The 26,381-nt window shown below is 42.2% G+C and overlaps 1 protein-coding gene across 8 annotated transcripts in view; it reads right to left on the bottom strand.

The window, feature by feature from the left end:
• The window catches only part of LOC128878620 (polypyrimidine tract-binding protein 2), a 262,210-nt gene that overhangs the window by 33,327 nt on the left and 202,502 nt on the right, over window positions 1-26,381 (bottom strand). For all 8 annotated transcript variants that reach the window (XM_054126944.1, XM_054126939.1, XM_054126942.1 and 5 more), the window contains 2 exons: window positions 15,397-15,546; window positions 1,807-1,947 (listed from right to left, as the gene is read on the bottom strand). In XM_054126944.1, coding sequence (XP_053982919.1) covers window positions 1,807-1,947; window positions 15,397-15,546 — 291 coding nt within the window. The remainder of the gene's footprint in view (window positions 1-1,806; window positions 1,948-15,396; window positions 15,547-26,381) is intronic.

The following is a 26,381-nucleotide window of genomic DNA, read 5'->3' as shown; positions in this document are numbered from 1 at the left end:
CCTTGATGAAAGCTACATGTTCAGTTTTAAGTTCTTTTCTCTATACCATTATCACATATGTTTAGAAATTTTATTAAGTAATGCATGCTTTTATTCATGTATACCGGTTATCGTTGACTTCTGAATATGTACAACCAGGATTAATGGTTTTGTACTAGACCAAGATGAAATCGTAGAGGAACGAGTACCTGGACGGTACCACAGATTAATACAGCGCACTTTGTAGGTAAGCCTCGATAATGAAATGCACTCGGTCAGGAAGACTCGGTAATGCAATCCGATTTGCTGGCAATGTAGAATAACCGGTTGGTAATCCTGCTATCGAGTTTCAGTTCTACATAACCAGTAGAACTATTTTACTTTCATTGTTTCTACATTACCGAATGTTACTTACGGAGGGTAAGTAAGATGTACAGGGTTGTTAAAAAGTATAAAAGCACGTATATGTTACATTACGTGACATAGTTCTCAGGTTGGATCCATGATATTTGCATTGGATTCTAATGCCTTATCATAGTGCTTCCGTAGATTCAAAATGATGCTAATAGGGTCGATTGTCTGGTCGGTCCGTGATTTTAATCGACTCGTTAATTGACCGTCAAACCATCGTAATTAATCGTCACGGAATCAGCTTTTGTGCCGTGTACATGTGAATTAATTCAATAATAACGTCCGTCTCATTACGTAATTCAGCCTGTAATTGTAATTTGTAATTCCGTAAATATGTAATCCGACCCCCGTGTTTCCTTATTAGTAATTTGCGATGCAAAATTGCGCGCGCTGGATCACCGATCGCCAACTGAACCGTAGGACACGATTAAGGAAGAAAATTGCATGTTTCACCAGCTTTGCATTATACAACCAATTTTCCAGACGAGATACGCAACTTTTAGGGAATAAACTTTCTTGTTTTCCTTTTATTAAACAATGACATTGACCACAAAGGTGTATCAACAGTGAGAAAGAGACTGCGATTTTTATGTCATTAATCATTTGGAAACGTTATAAGGACTACTTAAAAAATGATTCTAGAAGACAGTGGGGAACGGAGAAATTCGAGGCAGGTGAAAATCGTCGATTTTGGGGGAATATGTGAGGTGAACTGGTAAACATTGGGTCGGATTGGGTGGATTATTTAATATTCCATTAACGAAAACGCGTTGCGATGAAAAATCTCCGGAAGCTGTGAACATTTGCCGTGCGAAATATGCCACGGCTCTTCCCATAGTGATCCCCGCAGACCGTTCGAAGGATACCAGAGAAATATCCGATTAATCGGGAATCGAATTCGGGGAGATAGCCACGGAATCGGATTAATTTTGCATCTCCTGCATTATTCCCCGCCGATTTCGAACATTTTTACTTTGCACGCTAGCCCCGATATTCTGATAAATACGCTTACTATCCCTTGGTACGTCAACACTCTTTAAATCCTTCGATGCAATCACTATACACTGTCCCATACCAATGGCCCCTGCCAGAGATGGAACAAATTGTATACGAATAATAAATGACGAATAAAAGCAACGTACAGTGATTTATCCGCTACGTACATTCGAGAGTTTCGTTTTTATACTGTTAATTATTTCTTGGTATAATTCGAGTTTTCGTCAACTATCAAAGTAACAATAATCTACAGAACTATATCACAGCAGTATAATTAAAGCAGTGTAATTAAATGAAATCAAATGAGCAGTAGAACATATAAAAAAAAAAGTATGAAGTTGTTCAAGGATTAATGAAAAGTAAGGCATGTCACGAGGCGAGTTACGGTTATGAATAGTTAGATCAGAAGTTTTCACTCACCTGATAGAGCACGTCCAGGGAAATTGGGTAAAGCATCTGTTCGACGATGACTCTGAGAACCGTGTTCGGACCCCCTTGGGTCTCGGGTTGCGCCTGAGCCACCTGATTTTGCCCAGGGATCGCCACCTGGTTGTTCGAGTTCTGCAACAACAAAGGGGAAAAGGAAAGTTAGTTTTCTGAATAACGATTTCGCTCTGGTGCGTGTAATGAACTGGAACTGTGTAAAAATGTTCTCTCTTCGCTAGGCGAGTCCTTGATTCGAAACAGTTTTAATTGAAAAGTGTCTGTTTGTTCGGAAAGTTGATCGAAGCTTCGCGTTAGAAATAATACCATCACTCGCGTCGAAGCTGTAGAGTAAAATTCAAATTGAACTGTAAACAATGACACACACAAAAATAAATATTTTTTGGTATCACCCGATGAACAGTCCAAATTGACAAGGTATGTATTATCTTTCATGAAGGTAATTCGATTGTTCAAAACGAAGAGCAAAACACGTCACGCTCGTTTACATCGAAATAAAAGCTTGACAAGTGTTTTGTTTTGGTGTAATAAAACCTCCCTTGCATCAAAGTTTTTAATTAAATTGAATCATGTTTCGTAATTAAATTTTGTTTTCTCCATCTCCTTAAATAAACAAATCGATTGAAGCAGTATCGTGACATAATGTTAATTGAGACTGGGACGCAGTGTCAGTTACATTACTTGACGTCAAAATTGAAGGAGCCTTAAGATTAATGGTTCAAGGGGCGAAGTCACGGATGTCTACGTTTTATTACTTAATTTTATTTTACCAGTTTTATGTCCTGTCCAGTACTGAATTTTCCATAATTCCATGCTACTTTCGACATAAAAATACTTGAACGCGTCGACTTCCATACACCCAGCGGTCATTGTAATTTTATACGAAGAGCCTACGTGACCGCTGGTGGCTCTATATGGGCTCACCTAGCTTCAAAATTGAAGAAAATTTCTCCCCAAAAGTGATACACCTTACACGTTACAATATTAGAGTAGTCCTTTATTTCCTTAGATCATTTTGATTTGAATATTCACATCGGAAATGACTATGGTTTGGATCTATTAAATAGGAGTCCCGATCGATCAATTTGTGATGGCGACGTCGCGACGCAAAGTGGCCGATTGAATTTCAATATTAATCGAACGGTTAGCGGGCGTCGTTTCGATGCGCTCGTTGTTCCTGCCTATTAAAAATGCAAGAGAAAACAATACCATTAACCGCGTCTCTATGCTCTCTCCTCTTTCGGTTGAACATTGCAACACGATGAAAAATACATAGAGAGGAAAATGATCATAGTGATTGGTGGGAGAAAGATGTAAACTCGAATGAATTTTGACGTTAAGGGATTAATCCTCCATCGCGTTGAAGCCTGGGTTAGAAACCAGTGTCTATTGAATAACCAGCTATTTTTCCATCAAGCTTTCCATCTGGATTGGGCAAAAATAGTAAGTTATAACTTAACGACTTATAATTTTGTTTTGTACCATGCTTTGAAAGAGTCGTGAATTTTCATTCGAATACTAGCTAGTCGCAACACCTGAATAAAGAATACAGTTCGAAACGTTAAATGTGTATCATTCGTGTTTGAAAACAACCGAAAAAAGGTTCCCTGAATGAACAGGACCAGTGGAGCTGAAGTAGGAACGACTAAGCTCAAAGCTAATAGAGAGGAACTTTACCTAACTGGAGAGTGGGTGTAGAAACGAAGGCACAGTAATTCGTTCACAACTAAAGCTTTGAAAAAACAAGCAGTGAAAAAGAGCCATCGCGTTCACAGAGGCACGACTATTCGATAGTCCTTCGATTGCCATGCGAATGGTGTATCGGTTGCCCAACCACTTGCGAGTCGATAATTCAGTTTGCAATTCCACTGGCTCTTTTTGTTTTTACGATACTCGTGCTCCCATCCATTTCATCTGAATGGACGATCACCAGTTTAATGTATCATAGCGTAAACTCGACCATTTTGACTCAATTTTTACTAGCTATTACTGTCTTAGAAATAGTTGGCGATACCAGAAAAATTTTTAAACAAATACTTCATGTTAACATTAATCTCATTTCGAATTGTGCCAGAAGTTAGGTCCCGTTTCATACAATCCCTTGCTAAACCGTAATTTCCAATTGTGTAAAAAGTTTTGTCTCGTTTTCTTAATCAATAAATCCGGGGCAGCGAAGGAACGAGAATCGTGTTTCTTTGTTTAAAAAGTTCCAGGGGAGAGGGAAAGATGATGAGAACAGTTTAATTATACTGGATGCCGATAATAAAGTCGCGGCAGCTGCGAGAGCCCCATGGAAGGGCTCAATTAAAGTTGTACCTTAATTTCTAGGAGGTGAGAAGGGAAAACAGATAAGAAGAAAAAATCGTGGCTGGTAAAAGAAGTTGTAAGACAGATTCGAGACAAAAGGAGGAGAACTCTGCAAAGGGGATATAAAAGAATAAACATCGAAAGGATGGTAGAGATAGAAATACAAGAAGGTGCTAAATAAATAAGAGGGTACTGTGGAATTTTAAATAAAAAGCAGTAAGGAATATAAAGATGTACGTATCAGGGTTGAACGTGTACACTTTTCTAACGTGCTTAATAAAAACGCTCGACGATATTAATATTTAAAAAGAATATCGTCCTTTCCAACGAGACATCCTAAAAATATCAAGCAATTGTTTAATTAAATAACAGGGGAAGGGACACAAGGTGGCAGCTGTTGTTTCATTGCAGTGCCGGCTGCGAAACTTGCTAAAACTACTTTCCGGCACGTATGCTCGAATCTATTAGTCGGAAACTTCCCGGCGAGTAAAACTTGAACGTGTTCAGCGGGGTAAGCAGTGCCGGATGGATTGCAGAAACTGTAAACTCTGCTATGTATGATTGTGTTAGAGGGTGAGTGAGTTGTAACGTTACCTCGCGACAATTCTTACAGGGGGTCACAAAGGGACCCGGAAATTGTGCGTAATGACCATGTAATTGTCAACTGCAATTCCGTAAATTATCGTCCCTGGGAAGAGGAAACTGTAAAGCATTCACGGACAGAAATAACCAAAAATTGATGACGAGTTTTGCATTTAATTACTAGCTCGTGTAACTTCAAATTTTTATTTTGTCGAGTAATTTCAGGTCTGATAAAGGAGTAATGAATTGCTGCAGTCGATCGGAAGTTTATTCGAAAGAAGTGAGAAATCGATTTGCCCCCGGAAAAAAAATTTTATTCCAACCTGTCGATGCACTTTTTCCAGCAAAGGTACCTCTTTCTTGCAGTGGGTTATACGGGACAAGCTGTACAATAAGAATATGTGGGATTTGCAGGGTTGAGAAATATGGGAAAATACGAGACGTGAAATGGAGAAACCGGAGATTTAGGAAATATTAGAACATGTAAAAATAGTAGATACGGAGAAAGTTGAGACGCGTAAAAGCATGAGATTTACGGTAGTAGAGAATATGGAGAAATATGAAGACTCGGAGTGCTTCGGTTACAGATAAGCATCAGGTTTGGAAAGGTAAGAAAATAGTTCTATAAGCATAAACATTGCAGACCAAAAATTGTCATAAATCCATATGACGCTATATTTTATTTTCACTATACGAAACAAAGATAAAAAAAGCTGTTACTCGTCGAGTGACCTATGAACCACAGACGCACAACACGTTTTAACATTCTAACACTCGACGCCACGGCGAACACTGAAAGCAAGCATATCCTCGTCGAGTCAAATATACATTGGCAAAAATCTAGCCATCCCCCATACCGCACCCTAGCCTGAGGGATGTGGTTCTTTGAAAATGGAACGGGGCAGGAAGAGGAAGAATAATAAAAACAGCGATAATAAATAAAAATTCTACTGGACTGCCGCAACACGCTGTCGATTCTCGGAGAAAGGCAGAACTTTTATTTTCAAAAATGAATTACTGCAAATAATTTTATTCTATTTTTATATTATCTATAATTTTGGTGTAATTCGAAGTTTCGTGCCAACACTTTGTTGTAGCTTGAAAATAAATTGAGTTCGAAACAGCTGAGGTAAAAGTATTTGAAAAAATTACGTGCTTGTAAACGGGATAAAAATTCTAAAGACGTGCCTTTTGCTTTATCAATTCTCCATCGTGTTCCACTCTTAATTAAGTTCGACTACAGGGTTGGAGAGAATAATTTAGGGAACTTCATACAGCTGAGGGCATGAAAAATGGCTCCACTCGAGCGGACCTAGCAAAAGAACAGGTACACCTGTTCTCTTGCATTTTTCCCCACTATTCTGAATAAATTACTAGAAAATAGATGTTGCATTTACCCTAGTTTCCCTTCTCTGAACAAAATTTACACATACCTTCGGAGAGAGAAATTGATACGACGAACAAGTGATTGGTGATTTTAATTACATTGTATAATGCAATACATTCAATAACTATGCTCGTTTTCTGACTGAAAGTGGCGATTTCCAATTAGCAAAACAAGCTGATAAATTATTTCGTCAACGAAACCTGAATTTAACTTGCTCAAACACACTATCCCAATGTTTACCGTGGTGTCAATTATAAAATGAAGTTTCCTTCATACTACATTTTCTGTCGCATTCAATTTTAACTCCTTAATAGAAGAAAGAAATATCTTGAATTCCAGGAATTTTCTATATCAAAACTGTACAATCCCCACTGAAACTGTGAAAACTCGGTGAAAAAATTAAAGGTAGTTTCAATTCTCAGTACCATCTCCCCGAAACTCCGGTCGTGTGCTCGCGAAAGCCCGATTCCTATTTATTCAGGGAACTGGCAATATTAAAACGATTGTTTCGTTTCGAGGGTAACGCATTTCTAACGGTGCACGAAAGAAAATGAAGAAATTAAGAATTAACGTGCACCCCCAAGACAGAGCACGCCGTGGAAAATTGCGGCTGTTCGAACCGCCGCGAGGAAGATGGCCGTACGATTTGTTTGCGAAACGAGCGAGCATCTTGTATCCGTTGGAATACTTGAGAGGGTTGCGGTCGGTGAGAGAAAACAGGGCGGAAGAATCGAAGAAGGATTGCCACTAGAATTTTCGAGGGGAGTTGAATAGCAATGAAGAATTCAGTTGGGGCTGCGCAATTTTCCACTCGCGCGTTATTTCTTACAGGGGGCAATATTTTTGGTTGAACAGAGGGTGTGATTTTTTGTCTTTAAACGTAACAAAAAGCACGATTAACATTTTCTCACAGGATCCATTTGTTTTTCAGAAAATTGTTTTTTTAGTTTCAGTTCATGTCCGACCAATGCTCGACATTTCTACTGATCGGTCCTCTACGGTGTCTGGCCAATGTTGGCTAATTCTACTTACCGTAGAATTCAGACACTTGCTTACCAACGCAAGATGTGATCACTTGATAATGCAAAGGGGGGTTAAGTTGAACCCTAGCACACAAACACCAAGCTTGAACAACCATATTAAGGGGGAGGGTGGCACAAAAAATGCTTGCAGATGAAAAAAACATCAGTCAACATTTGCATTTTCCAACGGACCGCGGCGCACGCTCTTAGCATGGCGTCGCGGAAATAGCATTAGGGATGAAAGGAAAAGACGGAAGGAGTGAAAGCCTTGAAGAGGGAGGGAGAAAAAGGTATGGAAACGGAAGCAGGCAGGAAGACTGATTATTCTGACTGCAGAAGAGTTCGTCTGACTGGTGTGCCACTTCATCATTTTGACGGGCGCGAATCCCTCTCCTAATATTGTCCAATGAACGCGCTCCTTTATTCTGAACGAATGAGGTACGAGCATTAAAAGCGCCGGGCAAAAAGGGAAAGCTACCACCCCACTTCTTCGCGGTCACCCCGAAAAACAAGGCCTTAATGGGATCGAGGAATTCCCTGACGACTGGAAAAAAGAGGATTGGAGCTGCGCACGATTGAAATCGATGGCCCACCGATCAACTCCCAAGAGGAAATCTTACTTTTGGTCCCGTTTCCGGTTGGAGCAAGTATGAGACAGTGACTATCATAACTATAAATCTCAGACGCAATTGCGCATCGCTCGAAGCTGAAAGAAAATTCCAGAAAAACAAACAAAATGTGAAATTTGAATGTCCTTGGAATTATCTCAAATATTCCACTCTGAAAATTTGAAATTCTACTATTGCTAGATCACATTTAGAAGACAGAAAAGAAGAGAGGGATTGCCAGGTGAAAAAGCGAAACGCCGAAAAAGGAGCATAACGGTACATAAAGTTGAGACAAAGTTTTCGAGTCGTCAGATAAAAAGACGAGAGGGGCGTCGCGGTCTTTCAGATTCGCAACAGCGAGAACATTCGATTTTTCTTTCATTCGCCCCAGCCGTACACTTCCCTCTTTGCATGCTGCCGGAAAATGAAATATGAGTAAACTGGATAACGGGACGGGTCGCGACCGGAAAATGGAACACGATGAGGGGGAAAGCGGGGTGACAACGACGAACGAACAGGGTCGTATTTGAATTTCACGCGTTAAACTGAAAGGGGACGATGATGCATCGTGGACGCCAATTAAAATCAAGCCAGAGAACGAGGAAACTAAATATCGCTTTCACTCCGCCCGACAGGGCAATGCATTTGAAGAATGGATACGTGAGCTATGTGGACGTGTTACAAAATTCAACCCGTGTCTAGTATGTTCTTTTCAGCAATGAGACGTTTTAAACGGATAGCATACTTAAATGTAGATTATTATATAGTTAGAGCCTGGACAGAGCTGAAAAGTGCAAAGTGTAAAGTGTAAAAGTGCAAAAGTCTCGTCTCGTGCGCATCACTAGGTGTGAGAAAGGGTTTCAGCAAATTATGTTCGGAACATGAGAAACAGAAGCTGCACAAAACGCCCAATGGATTCGCAAAACATGATCTTCATGACTTGCATATTTCAGAACCCGATGTACCGGGTGGAGGGTTCAACAATGGTGCATTGTTGTTCAGACCTGTCGCGGCGAAAGGGGTGAAACGAAGGAAGAGGTTGCCGGTCACGAGGATGAAGAAGGTCGCGAGTTTGGGGGTGGTAACGCGGGCAAGATGGCGTAATATTTTTAATGGAGGGTGCCTTGCGTGATCTACGGCACGTTGCATTGTTTCTGTGAGACGCCTCGTATATTGTTTCATATCTCCCCGTTTCTTCATTCGCACCTTGCTCTTTTATCACGTGTCTTTCCTGCTTCCACCCCCTACTCCACCCTTCTCAGTTTCGTTCTTAAGACTCTCAGTGACGTTTTTCGCAAATCACGCGATCGACGCTGTCTGTATTATTGTCACGTTTGATTGCGACCAGCGAAACGAAGAGCAACATTTTTCTTTATACCCTGTGTTTGAATGAAAATCGATTTTTCAAATTCATTTGTGACTCGGTTAGGCGTTGTCGTTGCCCTTTAACGGCTTATTTTTCTGTTCGACGCTTCCGTTCAAAGAACTTTGAACCTGCCATTCTTGAAAAATCGCCTTTTCCCTTGGAATGGAGGAACACTGGCGTTCTGAACTGGTGGTCGCCGCCTGTGTAAAGTAGAATTATGTCACGGCTTTACGTTGGATACTTTTTATGGGGCTTCGTACAGCCGCGGCCGCCTCTAAAGGCTACCGAAACTTTCCTTCCCGCTAAAACCATTAGCCTCCCCGTATATTCTCGTACAAAGGCGGGCCGACACACTTTCCCCAACCATACTGAAGCCCTGTTCACAGGGACTGAAGGTATTAGAAACAGGTGTCGAGGCGCTGTGGCCTGCTGCGAAAAAGAATCTCCTGTCATGACGACGATGCGTGAACAAAGTGACATTCTTTTGCAGCCCCCCCCCCCCCCGCCCCCCTCCCGAGGAGATTTTGATTAAGCCTTGAAAGCGGGCACTGTGCAGCGTTTAATTACAAAGGTGTCGTTTAGCTATTCAATTAACGAAGTTCACACAAGAGAGGCGTGCTCTTGTTTTGGAAAAATATTTTAGGTTTTCAAGAATGTTTACGTTCCACGGGTTCGTTCTCAAAATTCAAAATTGAACAGTAAAGCTTTATTTACAATAATTTTATTGTGAACTGAAAGAGTAGTAAAACGAAACGAACCGGGATATCATAAAAACAAGCAAACGTGGGCGAGAAATCAAAAACTTTATGGTTATATTTTACGTCTCCTAAGGATGTAATATCAAATTTAACAACCTATTGCGTCACGGGTTTCACAGAAAAAAGATAACACAAAGAAGGATTCTCTGTCATCCGCGAAAGATTGTCCACAATTCCAAACATATAGTAACGCACCGAGATAGAATTGTATATTTCATTATTAGATGGCTAATGGATTTCTGTTACGTTTATAAAGTTTCTTTTCACTTAGGCAGCCATCGTTCTTAATAATCGCTGGTAATGAAAAGAAATTCTGCAGAAAGTTCCGAAGGCCGAAATAAAAAGGAGAATACAAAGAGAAACTTGGTTAAGCGAAGAATATTAATATTTCTTCGAATATTCCTACCACGTTTCCAGGGATATTCTTATTCCGTACTTAGCTTTCCTTCTCTGGGAAAAGAAGCATAAAAATTTCAGACAGACTCGCCTATAAGTTCCCTCTTTAAACCAGGATCAAAGAACTACCCTAACAAATTTCAAACTATTTAAGAATTTACGATTATATGCTCCTCTTTATTACCTGATTATAAGAAAAAACTTTTATTCCGCGAACATTTCAAGCTGATGTATTTTCTGGTGTTCAGCTTCGTTCGGTTCACCTCGACAAGGACGATAATTAATTATACATTTCAGTATTTACAGTAACTACATACGTGAAGTTTCTAAAAATTTGAATACGATTTAATTCTAACCATTAGAAACGAAGATATGCACTCTATAATAGAATGAAAAATTTCTGATTCGAGGAAGACCACGCGCCTCCGACGGCTCGAGGCCACGCCTCTCGAACAAGAAAACACGCCCTTTTCAGACAAGAAACCACGCCTTTTCTTACTAAAAAATCAGGCATCTTCACTTTCGACGCCATACCTTTTCAGGCAAGAAACTACATCTCTTCGAGCGAGTCGTATGGACCAAGAGAGAGTCTTACGAGTTTTGACTTTGAATTTTTGTGTTTCTTTCCAGCAAATAAATATTTTCATGGTTGATATAAAGATTCATGCAGCGAGAGAAAAGGTCGGAAGTTTTGATACGATGCAGGTGCATTAGGAAAAGAACCGTTAGACTTGTGCAAAGTTTCGAAATATGCAACCGTATCCTCCATAGTCGTCAACTCCTCACCAACTTCCTCAGTAATTTTCCTCGTTCTACCTTCTTTCGTCCCCACATCTTCCAGCACGAATTTCGACACTCATAAAAAGCTCTATCTGTCGCAATCTGGAGACCTGGCTCAAGATTAAGAGGCATCTTTACGAAGCTTACCATCGTTTAAACTCAGCTCCAAGTTAGATTTTTATTTTCCTTTCGAAGAAATCTAGCTATAAGAATGTGTGGTGTGTCGGTAAACGTGTTGGGAACGCGGTAGAAGGTGGCTACTAAGGAGGAACTACATTCCAAAACAATTCGAGAATTATCCGATTCCTTCTTCACGTTTCCTGACAGGGTTAGATTACTCTGTGAGGGAGCAAACGGAGGCTAAGGAAGAGGGGAGTAGCAGGTCACAGGAAGAAAAAGAGAGACAGAGTGTTGAACGAGTGTAAGCGGCAGAGATATGCAGCTGGTGGCACGGGGGCGTCGAGCAGTAAACTCGCCTCTAAATTAATTACTATACAATGCAGAGCCGCTTTGTCGTACGGGCGTCTTTATTAAACGAGCCCACCCCGGCCGCGCCTTTTACTTAACCGACATATTACCCCCAGGGGTGAGCGATGTATTAACCGCGTCCCAAAGTAATTTTTTTCTTCTCCGCTCGTAACGCCAAATCCCCTTGTTGCATAAACAAAAGGATGCAACGAGGGACCACCGGCAGATATTGCGGAGATTACGTGCTCGACTTACCGGCGAAGATTTAACGGCGTATTAGTGGTGTTCCTTAATGAAACATGGATCGAGGATTGAAATTAGGGGAGCCTCTATTTCTGTGTTCGCAGCTTGCGAACATTTCTGGAGGAACTTTGGCTGCGTAGACAAAAGAACAAGAAACCACGCCTCTTCGAAGAAGAAGCCACGCCTTTGACCATGCCAAATATCTACGTTTCGTTCTCGACTTTTCCACGAAAAGAGGAACGACGTTCAATCATGGTTCACCGAATCGCGATTATTTGGAGCCCTGGCAAGCTATCTGCTATGTCCCATAAAATTCTCATAAGCGGAACCGGACAACTGGCAACGGAATTTCTCTTGCTCGAGCAACGCGAAGCTCATCCAACGCTACAGAAATTCCCCGGCAAGGTCCACGTTCGGTAGACGCAAAGCAGAGCAACGCACGTGCATGCAAGCACCGCCGGGGCTTTCACGGCGATTGCTTTTTCGGCGTCGTTTGTCAGCCGTGATGTTCTGCGAGAAATCACTCGACCTCTACTAGGAGGGGGGCTGTTTCACGCTTAGAGAACCAAACCATCTTCATCCACGCCGTTAGAATGCTCTTAGATGGAAACCGGAAAACTTGCGCTATCAGTATCCACTCGCGCGAACATCATTTTACGTTTCAAAGACGCGAGCTATTCAGAAAAATTCGAGTCAAATCTTGGAAGAGCACTGTTATTTCAATGAATTGTTCATGAAACCACGCCTCCTTGGACTAAAGGCCACGCCTCTCAGACTAGAAACCACCCCTTTTCAGACTAGGAACCAAGCCTTGTCAAATCAGAAATTGTACTTGTTAGCCAAAAAATAATGCTACTTCGAGTGAATGAGGCTACGCCTCTCGGGAAAGAAATGACGTCTCCTCAAGGAAGAACCTGTGCCTTTTCGATGCGTTTGCATGAGAGTTACTCGGTCGTCGATGGATCGATGGAAAACGTCGTTATCATTAATAAGCAGGCTCCAACTCATCCGAGGTAGACTCAAGCTTCTCGATGGCGCGTGGTTGGTCTCCAGAGGTGTCTCAGGAGTTACCAAACTGCTCTTTCCTACCGGATAATCCGACAACTTCACGGAAACGGACACCAATTCCACGGGGAGATCCCAAGTTTCGCGGTCACGTGAGACAGGGAAAATAATAAATAAGCGAGTAAATATTCGAAAACTTCTCCTTCCTTCTCTCGGGGCACGGCTCTGAACATTTTGTTATTTAGCACTTCAAATGTCCCATAGACTTTGATTAGTATTCCGTGCACGAGTTTCTCGCATTTCATTTATTTTATTCGTAATGTTGAAGTCTTTTCAGCTCGGTGGAAATTTCAATGGGTGCAGCGAATAACTGCACAATGGCAACATAATCAATAGACTTTTCATTTAAGGCTTTTATGAAAGAGCTAATGATTTATAAATCGTACCCGTTATGTGCTTTAAATGTAAGTAGAAAAGCTTAAATCTAATTAACATGGAAGACCGCATAAATTGATTATAAACGTACTTTATAACTTGAAGAAAATGAGATTCTTTGCTTGAGATAGCACAAATGACTCCGATTGTTCTTTACAATCAAGAAACGTTGTTCATGCTGAAATTTCGGATTCGTAATCCGAAACACCTTGTACGAAGAAGGAAGAGTACAATGGAAGAATAAGCTGAAATGCCCAAAAATATTGTAAGTCATAATTTTAGGTTGAATTTAGAATTGAATTTTTAATTTGATATTTAATATGGAATGAAATATTCGAATAAAATTGGGTAGTAAAATTTTACTATAATAACGCAACAATGCTCTTTTCGCGAATCCTGTTCCTTTATGAACTTTTCCACTTTCTCGAGTTTCATGAAACTCGATAAACAAAGCCATTGTATCTGGAGTTTCCGCCAAAGTGGATTAAAACTATTTTCATTGTTTAAAAAAAACAAAAGAAAAAAAAAGAAAAGAAAACTAGATACCAGAAGCTCGTATTTCTCCATTCCTTTCTGGCGTGTACCACGGCCGCAGAAAGTTTTGCAATTAATAAGTAATTTCACTCTCCACTTTATAGCAGGGAGGAAACTGTCATAAAAAGTTTCCGAGCTTATTTCTTGCGCTTCGATCCGCCGTGGCAAAAACAATACTAATAAATATCGATGGTATCGTCGCGAAAATCGACGCTGTATTTCATCCCTGAACTAATTCCCCTGTCTTTCGTATCTCAGTCATGCTACATTTTTAAACTACGTATGCCACGACCAGTATCGATTAGAACTCTCCTCTCTATACTAATCATACTCACGTTTTAGACAATAGAAATTTTAGCCGTAACAAAGACTAACATTTAACAGATTTTTAGGATAAAAGAAACCGTTAATTCGGGAAGCCTAGATTTCGATGGTAGATTATGATTTCTGAACGAATGCTGATGGTATAAACTCGGCGATAAAATAATTGACGAGGCTGGAAACTCCGGAGGGGATGTTTATGAGAAAATTGTCTGCGTTCATCGTTCTATAGAACAGGAGGCATCCGTGACTAAGACGTGTCATGTTGCGCGATGGGCGACAAGCGCAGAGACACGTGCGGGAGACATCTAAACACCTGCAAAGACAACGCGCGTGATGGACAGTGTCACCCTAACCGGAGAATAGAGCAGTGACAAGGATCACGGAGAAGATGGACCCTCTCGCCCTGGGAGTTGTTCATAAGTTATGAACGCGATAATTATAATGCGGTTTCCAGACCCGACTGTTTATCGACTCGACATCCCTGAAAGCTTAAAAGGGTTTTCACAGTTCTCCAGCGAGAGTTAGCGCATCGGTGATGGGCCAAGTTTAATAATACGTTTATTCCTTTCCTTCATCCTAATAAGAGACATTTACGTGTTTCTCGTGACTCACGCTGTACAAACTCAACAGTCAATCGACTAATTTTCCCATTTTATAACGGTTGGTGTGCGTGTTTATCGTGCCAAATATCCTTCGATACTTCCGTTTCGTCTGTTTACACGAAACCAAGTTGCCTAATCGAATGAATTAGGTCCGTCTAGGGAATGTCGTCCGGAATTCAGCGGTTCGCGACGGAACCAAAGAAAGTTCCCGCGTTTTGTAAGCGTGTTCCGCATAGAAAGAAACGCTCGGTCTCCACGGGGTCGAAATTATGAAAATATTAAGGGCACAGCGAGCCACTCGTTAAAAAGTAATTGCGCGAACTGCTCCGCAACAACTGAATATGGAAGAGCGAACCCCGGGATTCGCGCGGATCCAAAGAGAGAGAGCCTCTGCTTTCTTTAATCTCTGCTGAAAATTACTGCGTCGGTTGGTTTTCATATATTCAACCGGTAGACGGACGTAGAAACACGGCTCCCTTAGTTATAAGGAACTACACCCGCCGAGTTCCGTCGTTTCTCTCTATCCCACTCTCTCCTTTTTAATACTAATTTCACTGAAAAAATATTGTTGAATGCGTTACCACGGGCACACCGACGCCCGTTCTCTTTTCGATCTTTGCACTGTTTACTCGCCCTGTTGAAATATTCCGAGTTTTATTTTGGCAGGAAAGCACTTGTTTAGTATCGAGAAACGTGTACCGACAAAACAATCTATGAAACAATTTCTTTTATTTCATTGGTCTACTCACCGCATTGTTGGTATGCGTCTGATCCGTCTTGAGCTCCCGATGATTGCTAAACTGGACGTAGACTGCTCTGCCACGGAGCTGTGCGATGCAAGAGGCATAGTAGTTCACCATCATTACCGCAGCACTCTCATCCGCCATTTCCAAGAACGCCTGCAACAGAAAAGATGCCGATTGGAAAGAGTTCCCAACTGAAATCTCTGATTCTCAGAATGTACATTACATTCAACATCGTTTATTTATCTTCGAGGAAGAAGAAATTAAATTTTTAAATTAGCAACTGTCTGCGAAACGCGGTACACATTTTAAAATTGAAAGAGCTTCCAACTGAAATTTCAACTCTCGGATGATTACATTTCTACCCCTTAATATTTCCTCTTTAACTTGACAAAAATTAGCTCCAAGCCAGCGAGTTCAATTTAAGCGAGCGTAACTTTGGAGACGTCCGACAGTTTTTGATAACTAAACGAGGATACGGAGCTTCCTCGGCGCCTGGACTTCCAACGAATCCAAATATTAATACAGAATTATCTCCATAATTGAATTTCTGCGTATTCTGCCTGGCGGAAGGCTGCTGTTCCCCAGTTTCACGTCAAACTCCTGCAATATTCTTAACGTCCGACATGTAAACATACCGAGTACCAGGCGCACGGTGAAAGAAACGAACCCGTCAAGAGCCGTTACATAATTAAAAAACTTTAACTATTTGATCGACCGACTCTTTTTCTTCTGATGAAAAGTTTTGCAAACTGGTGAAATAATATTTTTCACACTACCGTAAGCCATAAATGCATAAAATCCGCGGTCTATTCATAACTGATGAGATTGATGTATATTAAAAATGAAATGTAGCATTCCAGGGATGAGAATGATTAATACAAGTTTTATCTCCGACGTACGGTTTGGATTTTCTCGAAAGAGAAGAGCTTCGTTTTCCTTGTTTCAGTGGCGAATCGTCGCTTGAATAGATCATTTTCATCTCACAGTGTGAGTTTAATCGTCAAACAATGGGTCGGTCATTCGTCGATTTCCCCCGAACCCTGTCCGCCCGTAACGCGTGGGGTTGACATAAGGACACCGTATCCTCGGTAGAAATCCACGCAGAGAATTTCCCTCCATTCGGAGGAAAACCCAATTGCACGGCTCTATGCGTCATTAGCGCTGGAAACGGAGTTAACGCCGTTAAATTCAGAACGGTTCGTCCAGCCACGACATTATTCGCGCTTCTGTGTGCGTTTTCGCGTTTGCACGCCTACGTCACCTGCAAATTTTCCGGCCTGCGTGGATTTCAACCAACCACAGGCGTGTGTACATGTATATGTGTACGCAAGGTAGCACAACTCGCTCTGCAGAATGATGACCCCCTATGGAAATGCGAATGAATGATCGTTCGTCCCCGTCAAACTCGATTTCCACAAACAAACTGCGCGTTTTTCCGCCGTTCTCTCTTGTCAAAATTTCGAGCCTGGAACTAATGAAGACCTTTCTGATCCGCGTTTTTACACCGCGCGGGATTGCTTTTTCTTCTACTCGATTGCTGAACTTCAATTCTAATACCCTAAAACCTCTACTTAAACGTGTGTTGTCGTAAAAATAATCTGTTCGTGCAATCGAGGCACTGAAAAATATTCTAACGTTACTTCCACGTCGTAAAGTCGACCGGTGATGTTGTACGGACGCTTGGACTGTGTTTCGAATGAAGCGGCATTTTCCAGGACGATCCCGATGGCGGTAGAATGTAATAATAAAATAATCCCGACATTGCGTTGAGGATCTTTTGTCAAAAGTCTCGGTAAGGGCAAATTTTCTTTATTAAATTCCTTTTCGACCGCCTTAAGTATTCAACCCCTTCGTTCTCTGTCGTTTTCTTTGTGGCACAGCTTCCCTCGATAATTCGAAACCTTTTGTTACCACCCCCTCTCCCAACCCCTGTTCCGCCACCCCCGATCGGTTCTGTTGCCTGTATCTCTGGAGGATCGGATAATACGCCATTGAATTCGTAAATATGAGATCCGCGAAATCGTCTTCCACTCGTTCCACGATGCGCGACGTACCTTTAAGCAATATTGATTCGAACTGAAAAAAGAAATATGGCGCGCAAGGGGAGAGATAGGAAGGAGAGGAGGGGGAGGAGTGGATCAGAGGCACGATGCAGATGCAGCGTTTCCTCTCAGCCGACGATTGGAATGGATCGCGGAAAAAGGAGGAACGAGTCGTGAGAGATATGGAGAGACGACGAGGTGCAGCTCGGATGAAACTGGTGTTCATACTGAACGTCGTGCAATGGGTGCGCTCAGCTGGGACTGGGCTCGCTTAACATTGCTCGAGTTTGTCACATGGACGTCGCTTCTCTACTTTTTAGATACACGATGCGATTAAGTCGCCAATTTGCCACTAAGGCATTTTATAAGCACCACGAGGATAACCTCGTGTTTGTATACATTTTCCATAATTTTCCGCGTAATAAATTTCCTCAAAGTATTAGGAAAAAAAAAAAAACGCACCGAAATGTGTAGTATCGTAGCATCACGCGAATATTAGCCTGTCACGATTTTCTACGCGAAGGAAAAGTTTTCAAAAGGCAACGATGCTCACCTTGAAACTATACAATCACCGAAAGAATGGGTGGCATGACGATAATCGTAGTGGCGTGGATACCCCTCGCGGTAACCAACCCCATTACAAGGGTAGAGGCCGCGTTTATGGCCCCGTAAATCACCGTGACGGGGTGGCATTGGGGCGATTATTATTTTGTGGATATGGTTACGTGTATAGGTACAAGGTGTTCCAAGGAATAATTTAGAAGCGTTCAGGACTACATTTTAGACGTGGCCAGACACATGAGAATGAATGCCGTGATACGTCAGAATACTATACCAATGGAATAAATACATCACTGAAATTGTCACGAACATTGAATTCATTCATACAAGATAAAAGTTATGAATTATAGAATTATAATGTGAAATGTCCAGATTCGACATGTCTATTTCAAGTACACATTGTATCATCGCTTGTATTTCTTTCGCCGTCTCTACGCCCAGTTCCTCCGACTCGTCATTAATATTTAACGGCACGGTTGTTACCCTTGCGTTACCCATCACACGGAGTCGTCCCGTTTTGGATTCTTATCCATATTAATGATTCAGGATGCACTCTTAATCGTCCCCGCAACAGCCAGAGGGTGCGAAGTTGGATGCTAACACCCCCAGGCGTCGACGAGTGCAGGAAAATGCAGATATGTACATGGTGATCGACACGGTCGCGTGTAAAAAGCCGTTTCCTTGATCTTAAGGTCCCGCCGAGTTCAGAAGGTATACCCAACCGAATCGTGATCCTGGATTACCACACGTAGCCCTCCCTTACCTCCTCCCACGGTCTGCCCTTACCCCACCGCAATCTTCTCGTCCTGGTAGCACAGGAGCTGCCGCATTCACCTTACGACGGCCATAAAGACGTTATTGGATCGAATTCCCGTGCCACGCCGTAAACAACCCCACAGGCGCAAAACCCACGCGTGCCCGCTGTGGGTGTGCGTACACCTACCTCTCCAACACAACCGAATCATCGACCAGTACCATTTCTAGAGGATTCGCGACAGAGAATGTTTGCTATCTCGTTAATGGAATGTTAGGAGTTCGATTCGTAGTTATATCGTAGTAATACCCGAAGAATAAGTGAATCTGTAGAACGAGGACCGACAACACGTGACGGTTTAATTTGTAATTATAATGAAAGCACCGTATTCTAATTTATCTGCAACGTGTACACCGTTCAACAATTATTTAGATGAACATTTATTTGTTCAACGCAAAGTATCGCTTCAATTCATGATTCAGATTATAATTTTTGCTGAACAAATAGGGGATGTGTAAAGTTATTTATTTTCTATTTACTCGGAATTTTCATCCGCGGGGGAAGTTTACTCATCTCTGATACATTCACGTGTTGCTGGTATGTTTACACGTCGAACAAGTGTTTTCTGAGACATTCGAGGCGTGCGATTTCGATTCTATGATGGAATCCATCGACTCTAGTATGTTATTCGATTTTGTATAAAGTAGGGTTAAACAAAAATTAACAAGTGGAATCAGTCACTAGAGTAAAGGGTAGAATTAAGAAATGCAGTAAGAAGATTAGAAATTGCTTTGTACCAATACGTTGAACTCTTCTGCTGTTCTGGCTTGTATATTTTAATTTTTGCCACGACCTCGGCACAATTCAGTTTTTTAATTAAAATTTTAATTTTTGAGAAGATAAACTAGCAAGAGAAAAAATTGCACAGTCTAAAATTGAATGCATGAAAAATTACCCAATTTATCAGACGAATATTTACATACTGCATGGAATCTCAGTCACGCCGACTTGCTAAAGTTTACATAAAATATTATCAACAGATGGGACCATATTAAACTGCTGATAACAAAAAGAAACTGCCTCGATTAATCACATTTTTATATGTGTATATAAATCGCCTGATTTATCTTAACATTTTACTATAATAATTTTAAAATACGACGTTCACAACTAGACTGCGAATGATATAAGAAAGCAATTATAGTCCAAAGGCTTAATACTACAGAATGACAGAGAAAAATAGCTCGAAGCGATCCTCGGATCTTCTTAGGAGTAAATGTTTGATCCTCGCAGTAAGAAAACTGCACAATGGAAAAATAGCAAATACCAGACACGTGTATGGACGCACGCGTGGGCAACGTATACAAATGCGACGGAAGTTCACAGGACAGGTCGTCCCAAAGGATCAGGAAGAAAAGCTCCTTCTGTCCTTGAGCCCAGGAGCGGAAAAGAGGAAGCCTTCTCCCATCTCTTCTCTGTTTTCCCGCTTGTCCGCAGCTCCTTTCTGGACGCTCGATCAAAATTTATTCACGCACGGATGAAATCCTCACAGGACTTCCGACTGGGACGAAACTGTTTCGAAAGCAGCAATATTTCTTTGGTATACTTTCCAAAGTTCCTAGCTGGGAACATTTTTCACCCCCCCAGTGGGGTTGCTTCTTGAAGTAAAATGAACTACAGGATTCGATTCCCTGCTAGGTCAATAATGTGTTAAATCCTCGTTAATCCCTATCATGTGGTATCAAGAATTCGATATCGAAGTTCTTTTCCAATATTTGGATTAACATTAATGCGCGGTCACTATCCTCAATTCACAGATAAAAATATTCAGGTGAAACCTAAACCAATTTCCAATCGTCAACCACCGAAATCCGCCATAGCGAGAACACGAAGTATACATCATCCGCTCCATCAATTTCGTTGACAGAGGATCCTGCGGAGATCTGATAATGGTCTCCGTGTAAAAGAGGAAGATCAACGTCCCGCGTATATCAACGAGCTACGGATGAGACAGATGGACTAAGAAAACTCCTGGTAAACAACGCCAAAACCACCGAAGGAGAGTAGGCTCTCGTAATAATCCAGGGAGTCGACGTTTCCAGGATTGATGGAAAAAGGTAAGCGTCCAGCCGCGTCTCTGTGAGCCAGGCTGAATTAATGGCGGGGAGGTAAGGAGAGTTATTTCTGATTTAAATAAACTCTCAAGATCTCGTCTTCCAGTCGACGATCCGAACGAGGACCTGGGGGTTGTTTGCTCGAGGAGATGACGGGGGCGGAGAGAGCATGAATGTAATTTATCCGAGCTCTAAGGGATGCGAAACGGGTTTCCTGGAACTACGTTTGAACTCGTCCACCCCTCCGGTCACCCCCTCTCTCGTTCCCCTTCAATTTTATCTCTCTTTTTTTTTCTTGTCTGGAAGTCCGTTTAAACGAGAAACGCTCCAAAGAAGGGCTGTGTTCGGGGTGGAAGACCAGGGGGTTGTTAACGTGGAAGCTACGGCGAATCAAAGAAATATTATATCATTAATACGGACCCCAGGGTGCAATGGGGACGGGTGTCTGCGTGGAGTTTCTCATCCTCCGGGCTCCTACAGACCACCCACCTCGCCAGTCAGCCAAGAAGGCCAGTAGAATCTTAGAAATATATACCTTGATAATTTGACGCAGCTTATGTACTGAGCGTAACCATTGTTTACGGCTTATAGTGGCGCCAGGTACGTGGGAACTAGTAGTGAATTTTCCACTACTTGATTTACCATCGTCAACAGAAATAAAATATTGCTATAGATCAATTTTAATTATTTCTGAAATGCTTGCAGGTGCCTTGAATTCGAAAATAAATTTTAATACAGCTTATGCTTGCTAAAATGCTGAAGAAAAAAATTAATTGACGAATGCATTAATTCGAAGGTTTCAATTCCATTGCAACGAATTTGCCCGGTTTTCCACGTTCGATTGGGATTCAAATATTATCTAAAAATTAATAAACACCCCAGAGGCTAAGAGGATTACCGGAGTTTCAGTTAAAACTCGTGTTTCCATAAGTCTACAATAGCCTACGCACCCGGTTGTTCCCATATGTACAAAACTTGATACCACGCATTATGGTTTCTGGCGAACGAAGCTGGTTGTAATAAATCATTCGAGGGTCACGAGAGTTATTATTTCAACAAAATGTTTTAAACCGATGAACACACTGGGATGCTTCATTCAAATGTAAAGCTTCTAATGCAAATATAATTATAATTAATGCAGTGCAGACTGGTCGGGGATAGATTCAATTTATTCAATTAAACATTTGTTCCAGTTCTTGGCTAGCACTTAACTACGAAAAATGGCACCTTCTTAACCCATCCTGTACATAAACAAAAATAGAATATTACGTAGAAAAGAAAGTCTCTGTAAAAAATAGTTTGTTCAAACTTGAAGGAGGGGTTTCCTCGTCTAAATTATGTGTGGTGAAATAATTTTCCAAGCTACAGGAAGCGAGCTCCATGCCGGGGGAGAGGGGTTGGTTAAGCTCTGATATCCAGGGTTCCCCGGGGACACATGGAAGACTCCATTGGTTCGATTAATTAATTAGCACCCATTATCGAGTTTCGAGACCAAGTTGAGTCGCGTGGAGCGGAGGTGGCAGTGTTTTCCGTACCCTCGAGAAACCAGACGGCAGAGGGAATCCGGAAACGGTGGTGAAACGGCTGAAGAAGGGGAGGGAGAGGGTGCAGGAACACATAATTTAATTCGTCGAGTGCCATCTCTCGACGTGAACTTTTTCCTCGTTTTGCCTTTCTCCTTTTAGTATTCTTCACCGTTCTTTCCGTGGCATCGATCCTGGAGACGGGTAAATAAACCAGCTGGCCGCGTACCATTAAGTTTTTCACTTCATCGGATCGGCCACGATCATTGGGAAACTCTTTCCCCCGCTTTTTCCCCTCCCCAATAAGTAAATAGAACTGCTACTCCGACTGGCGTTTTGCACGAGTGTTTCCCTTTTCACTCTGCTGTCTTTTTTCTTACGCTGGTTTTGGAATTGAAATAGCAAGCCTGTTTTCCTTCGTGGTGCACCGAGAATGTTAAGCTTATCAAGGTCGATGATTTTATTTAAATATCGAATATCTCAGATTCAACAAAAAATTAGAATTTCAAGAAATATTTTTTTAAGGTATAATGACTCGATCTTTCTGAAGGGAAAATTACGTATATTTGAGAACCCTCCCTTTGGAATTGATTCGCGCAACGTACACGATGTTAGACCTAAGATGGACGCACGGGCAGGGATTTAACAGAGGGTTACAATCTAAGTAGCACACCCGAAAAGGAGCAGAAGTTGGGATGGGAAAGTTTCCACGAAAGTTTGGCGGGCAGATCAGCCTGGTGGCGAAAGGGAGCCAGGGGAGAGGAGGTACTGAAAAACGTAACGAATAAGAGACGATGGAAAAGAGTCTCTCGAGGGAAAAGGGAAAATGCTGTCTCACAGTTGGCCAATGGGAATCGAAGCCACAGAAAAGCCTTGGATGGAAATTCCGTGCCGACCTTTCCGCCCTTTCCCTCCAATTTCCTCTTTTTCTTTCTATTTTTATTTCGGCCCCTTCTCCGCCATCCGTCAAAAAAGTCATAGCAAGCCGAAAAGCCGATCGTGAGCCACTTCACGGCTCGCGATTCTCTCCCTCTTACCTCAGCACACTTTCCTCGACGCTGTTCCAAGGCGTTTCTGTCCAGTTTCCCCAAAACACATTTTCGATGATTGATATTGCTGGATAAAATGAAAAAGTTGGTACTTGTTGGCAAAAATGTCTTCCACAGGCATCAAAACTACCGATGATAATGACCTCGGTACTTGCAAGATTTTCTTTCTACGATATTTCTTTGAACCTTTGATGTCCGTGCAGCAACGCACGATATCTAATCCCAAAAATGTCGGTGCCTCAGGTCCGCGTAGAACTTCCTCAAGCAACAAGGAACAGAGATATTGTCAAATTCCCCGCAGGAGAGCCTCGCGAAGCGAGTTTGCTCGAATTTAACGCGGACCAGAAACAGGCCAGCTACAAGCAACGGTCGTGTCGGCGAGTCAATCTCGGTCGGGGCTAACTTTTCAATTTTCCGCCGCCCAAGTTGGTGTGCATGCACACACAGAGGTGCACGAACCATGTGAGCGGCGGTGTGTGCAAGCGTCGCTCAATTTCCTCAGCGACGAACCAGGCGACTACCTGTAGACGGATCGACTTATCACAGTCTATAATTGAACGGAAGCAATTTATTAATGGCCCTCGCGCGCCAGCTCGATTCTACGCCACTGGACAGACGATTCTTTTATTCCACGCTCCTAGGTTAGAGACCCCAAAATAGGTCCTGGCCTAATTTCACCGCGACAGGGAGAAACGCTCCTCCTGACCCGCTTCCGTTGAAGTTGCTGCGATTTATAACACGTTTTGTTGCTCTCCGACTGGGAAATCCTCCGGCTGAGGGAAACACGCGGAGGGAATTGGATCCCGCAAAATTTTATTCCTGGAGAATCACGCTGGAAAATCTTTCGTCAATCGCAATCCCAGAAGTGCTTTATGAAAAATCAGCCAACGTTTCTTTCCAAACTTAGGAAAAACCTAGTTTCTCGATCAAAATCTTTCCAGAGAATATTGCGCAAATTCGAATTAATTCGTAATTTGAGACGAAGACATCGTCTTTCGGGGCACAAATCGTGGTTATCGGTTGGACGAGCAGAATCACCGCTGGTAGGTGAACAATTCACTAGCATGCCGGTTGACGAAGTTATCCAGTTGACCGCACGAAAATTCGACATCGTGGAAGGCAACCGAGTTAAGCGACAGGATCAATGCCGAGGTTAGACCGACCTGGTCTTAAACGAGTTACTTTAATCCAATCGCAAACAGGATGAGATCCGATTAACCCGTGTTAGCCGGCTATTTCCAGCGATCCCAACGCACGAAGCTGGCTCGTCTGTATCTCCCACCAGTCACCGTCGTGTTAGACATACATTACTGTCCCCTGTTTTAATCGTGGGACACCCTGAAAACGCTCAACTTTCCAGCAAACGTGTCCTTTGAGACCACTATGCCACGTTCGTAATTTCAACTGTGGCTGCAGAAGAAACGCGGCACCGACTTCGTCACCGTTGAATCGATGCAAACGATTAAGAGTCAATGGTGGGCTCTCTGGAATGCAAATATGAGGTGAACCGGCATCTCCAATATTGAAATATTATCGATTTGTCAAAACCACTCGTGAGAAAAGACGTTAAATCGTTTGGAAATAAACGAATAATTTCAGATGTTCGGACAGCACTCGAGTCATGGTAGACAGTACCGCAGTCAGAGTTACAATTTGTATACCCGTAGATGCTACAACTATAAAAAAAGAAAAACAGTTGTAGAGTCCAGGCACACGTGTACGGGGGGCGTTTTATTTTTGTATTACCATACTAGGACGTGACTTCAACAAGCACAGTGCTTGTACCACAGAAAGAGAACGGAGATGCACGATAAAAGCGCGAATAGAGAAGAGAGTCGGAAAATAGAAAACGTTCGATTCTACACATACCAGAAACTGTGACTGTTTCGATGGGACGTGGCCTCTTTTCCCGCAACGCAATGAACACAACCATTTCAGTTCATGCAAAAATACTATACATCGAATTCCGCGCCGATTCCACTGCAAACGAGCTCTGTGACCAAAATTTGAACCGTTACATTCATTGGGTAAACGTTGCGCTCAGAAATCGGAATTTCTTCTCTAATTATAAAATGGTAAAGTATGGTAAACATGCACGCAAGTTTAAACGTTGGGATAGCGTTGGAACAACACTTGTCAGGGATGAACATTTTCCTAGCTACTGTGTAAAATAGGTGATCGAATATTTCAGTGTTGAAAAATCAAATCGATTTCTCATTGGTGTTTTGTTATTTAATCGTGCAATGCTAAGAAAGATCACCTTGAACTTCTGGATAATTAAATGTTACGTGCAACGTATCCAATATAACGCTGGATCGTAGGTAAATGAACTAGTGGTTCGCTGGAAGGTAACTCATTATTTTCTGTTCATCGGTTAGGCAATACGCGCTCGCGTATGTCGAGCGTCGTTAATTAAACGAAATTTTCAATATTATCGCTGCGCGCACGTGAATCGCTTTATAATTCGGTCTTATAATTACACAACGATACATTCTGGCGATTGGAAAGTGCATTATGCGGAAAGCAACCGTGATCGAAGGGCGCTGGCCATGGGAGCATGATAGACGATCGATAGTCCATTAAGTATCCAATTATGATCTTTTTTATTTTGTTTAAATCAAAGCTTCCAACTTCTCCCAGCAAATAAAGCTTAATCTTATTTGAGCAAGTCCACATAAATTTTGAAAATTATACAGGGTGTCCCAAAACTCGGGGAGGAGCCGGAAATGGGGGGTAGCTGAGACGATTCTGAACAACAATTTCCTTTGCAAAAATGTCGGATGGGGCTTCGTTAAGGAGATATTAAGCGAAAACCCCGACCAATCAGAGCGCGCGTAGACCGTTGGAGCGGCCGCGGTAGCGAAGGCTACGCGCTAGGTCGATGCTTCGATGCACGTCGAGTCACTTGTTCGCGTGCAAGCGCGGCCGCCAGCGCGTAGCCTACG

The sequence above is a fragment of the Hylaeus volcanicus genome, chromosome 6 (genome assembly GCF_026283585.1).
Source record: "Hylaeus volcanicus isolate JK05 chromosome 6, UHH_iyHylVolc1.0_haploid, whole genome shotgun sequence".
Lineage (NCBI taxonomy): Eukaryota > Metazoa > Arthropoda > Insecta > Hymenoptera > Colletidae > Hylaeus > Hylaeus volcanicus.
Note: the sequence above shows the minus strand (reverse complement) of the source record. Positions and strands in the feature narration are given on the sequence as shown.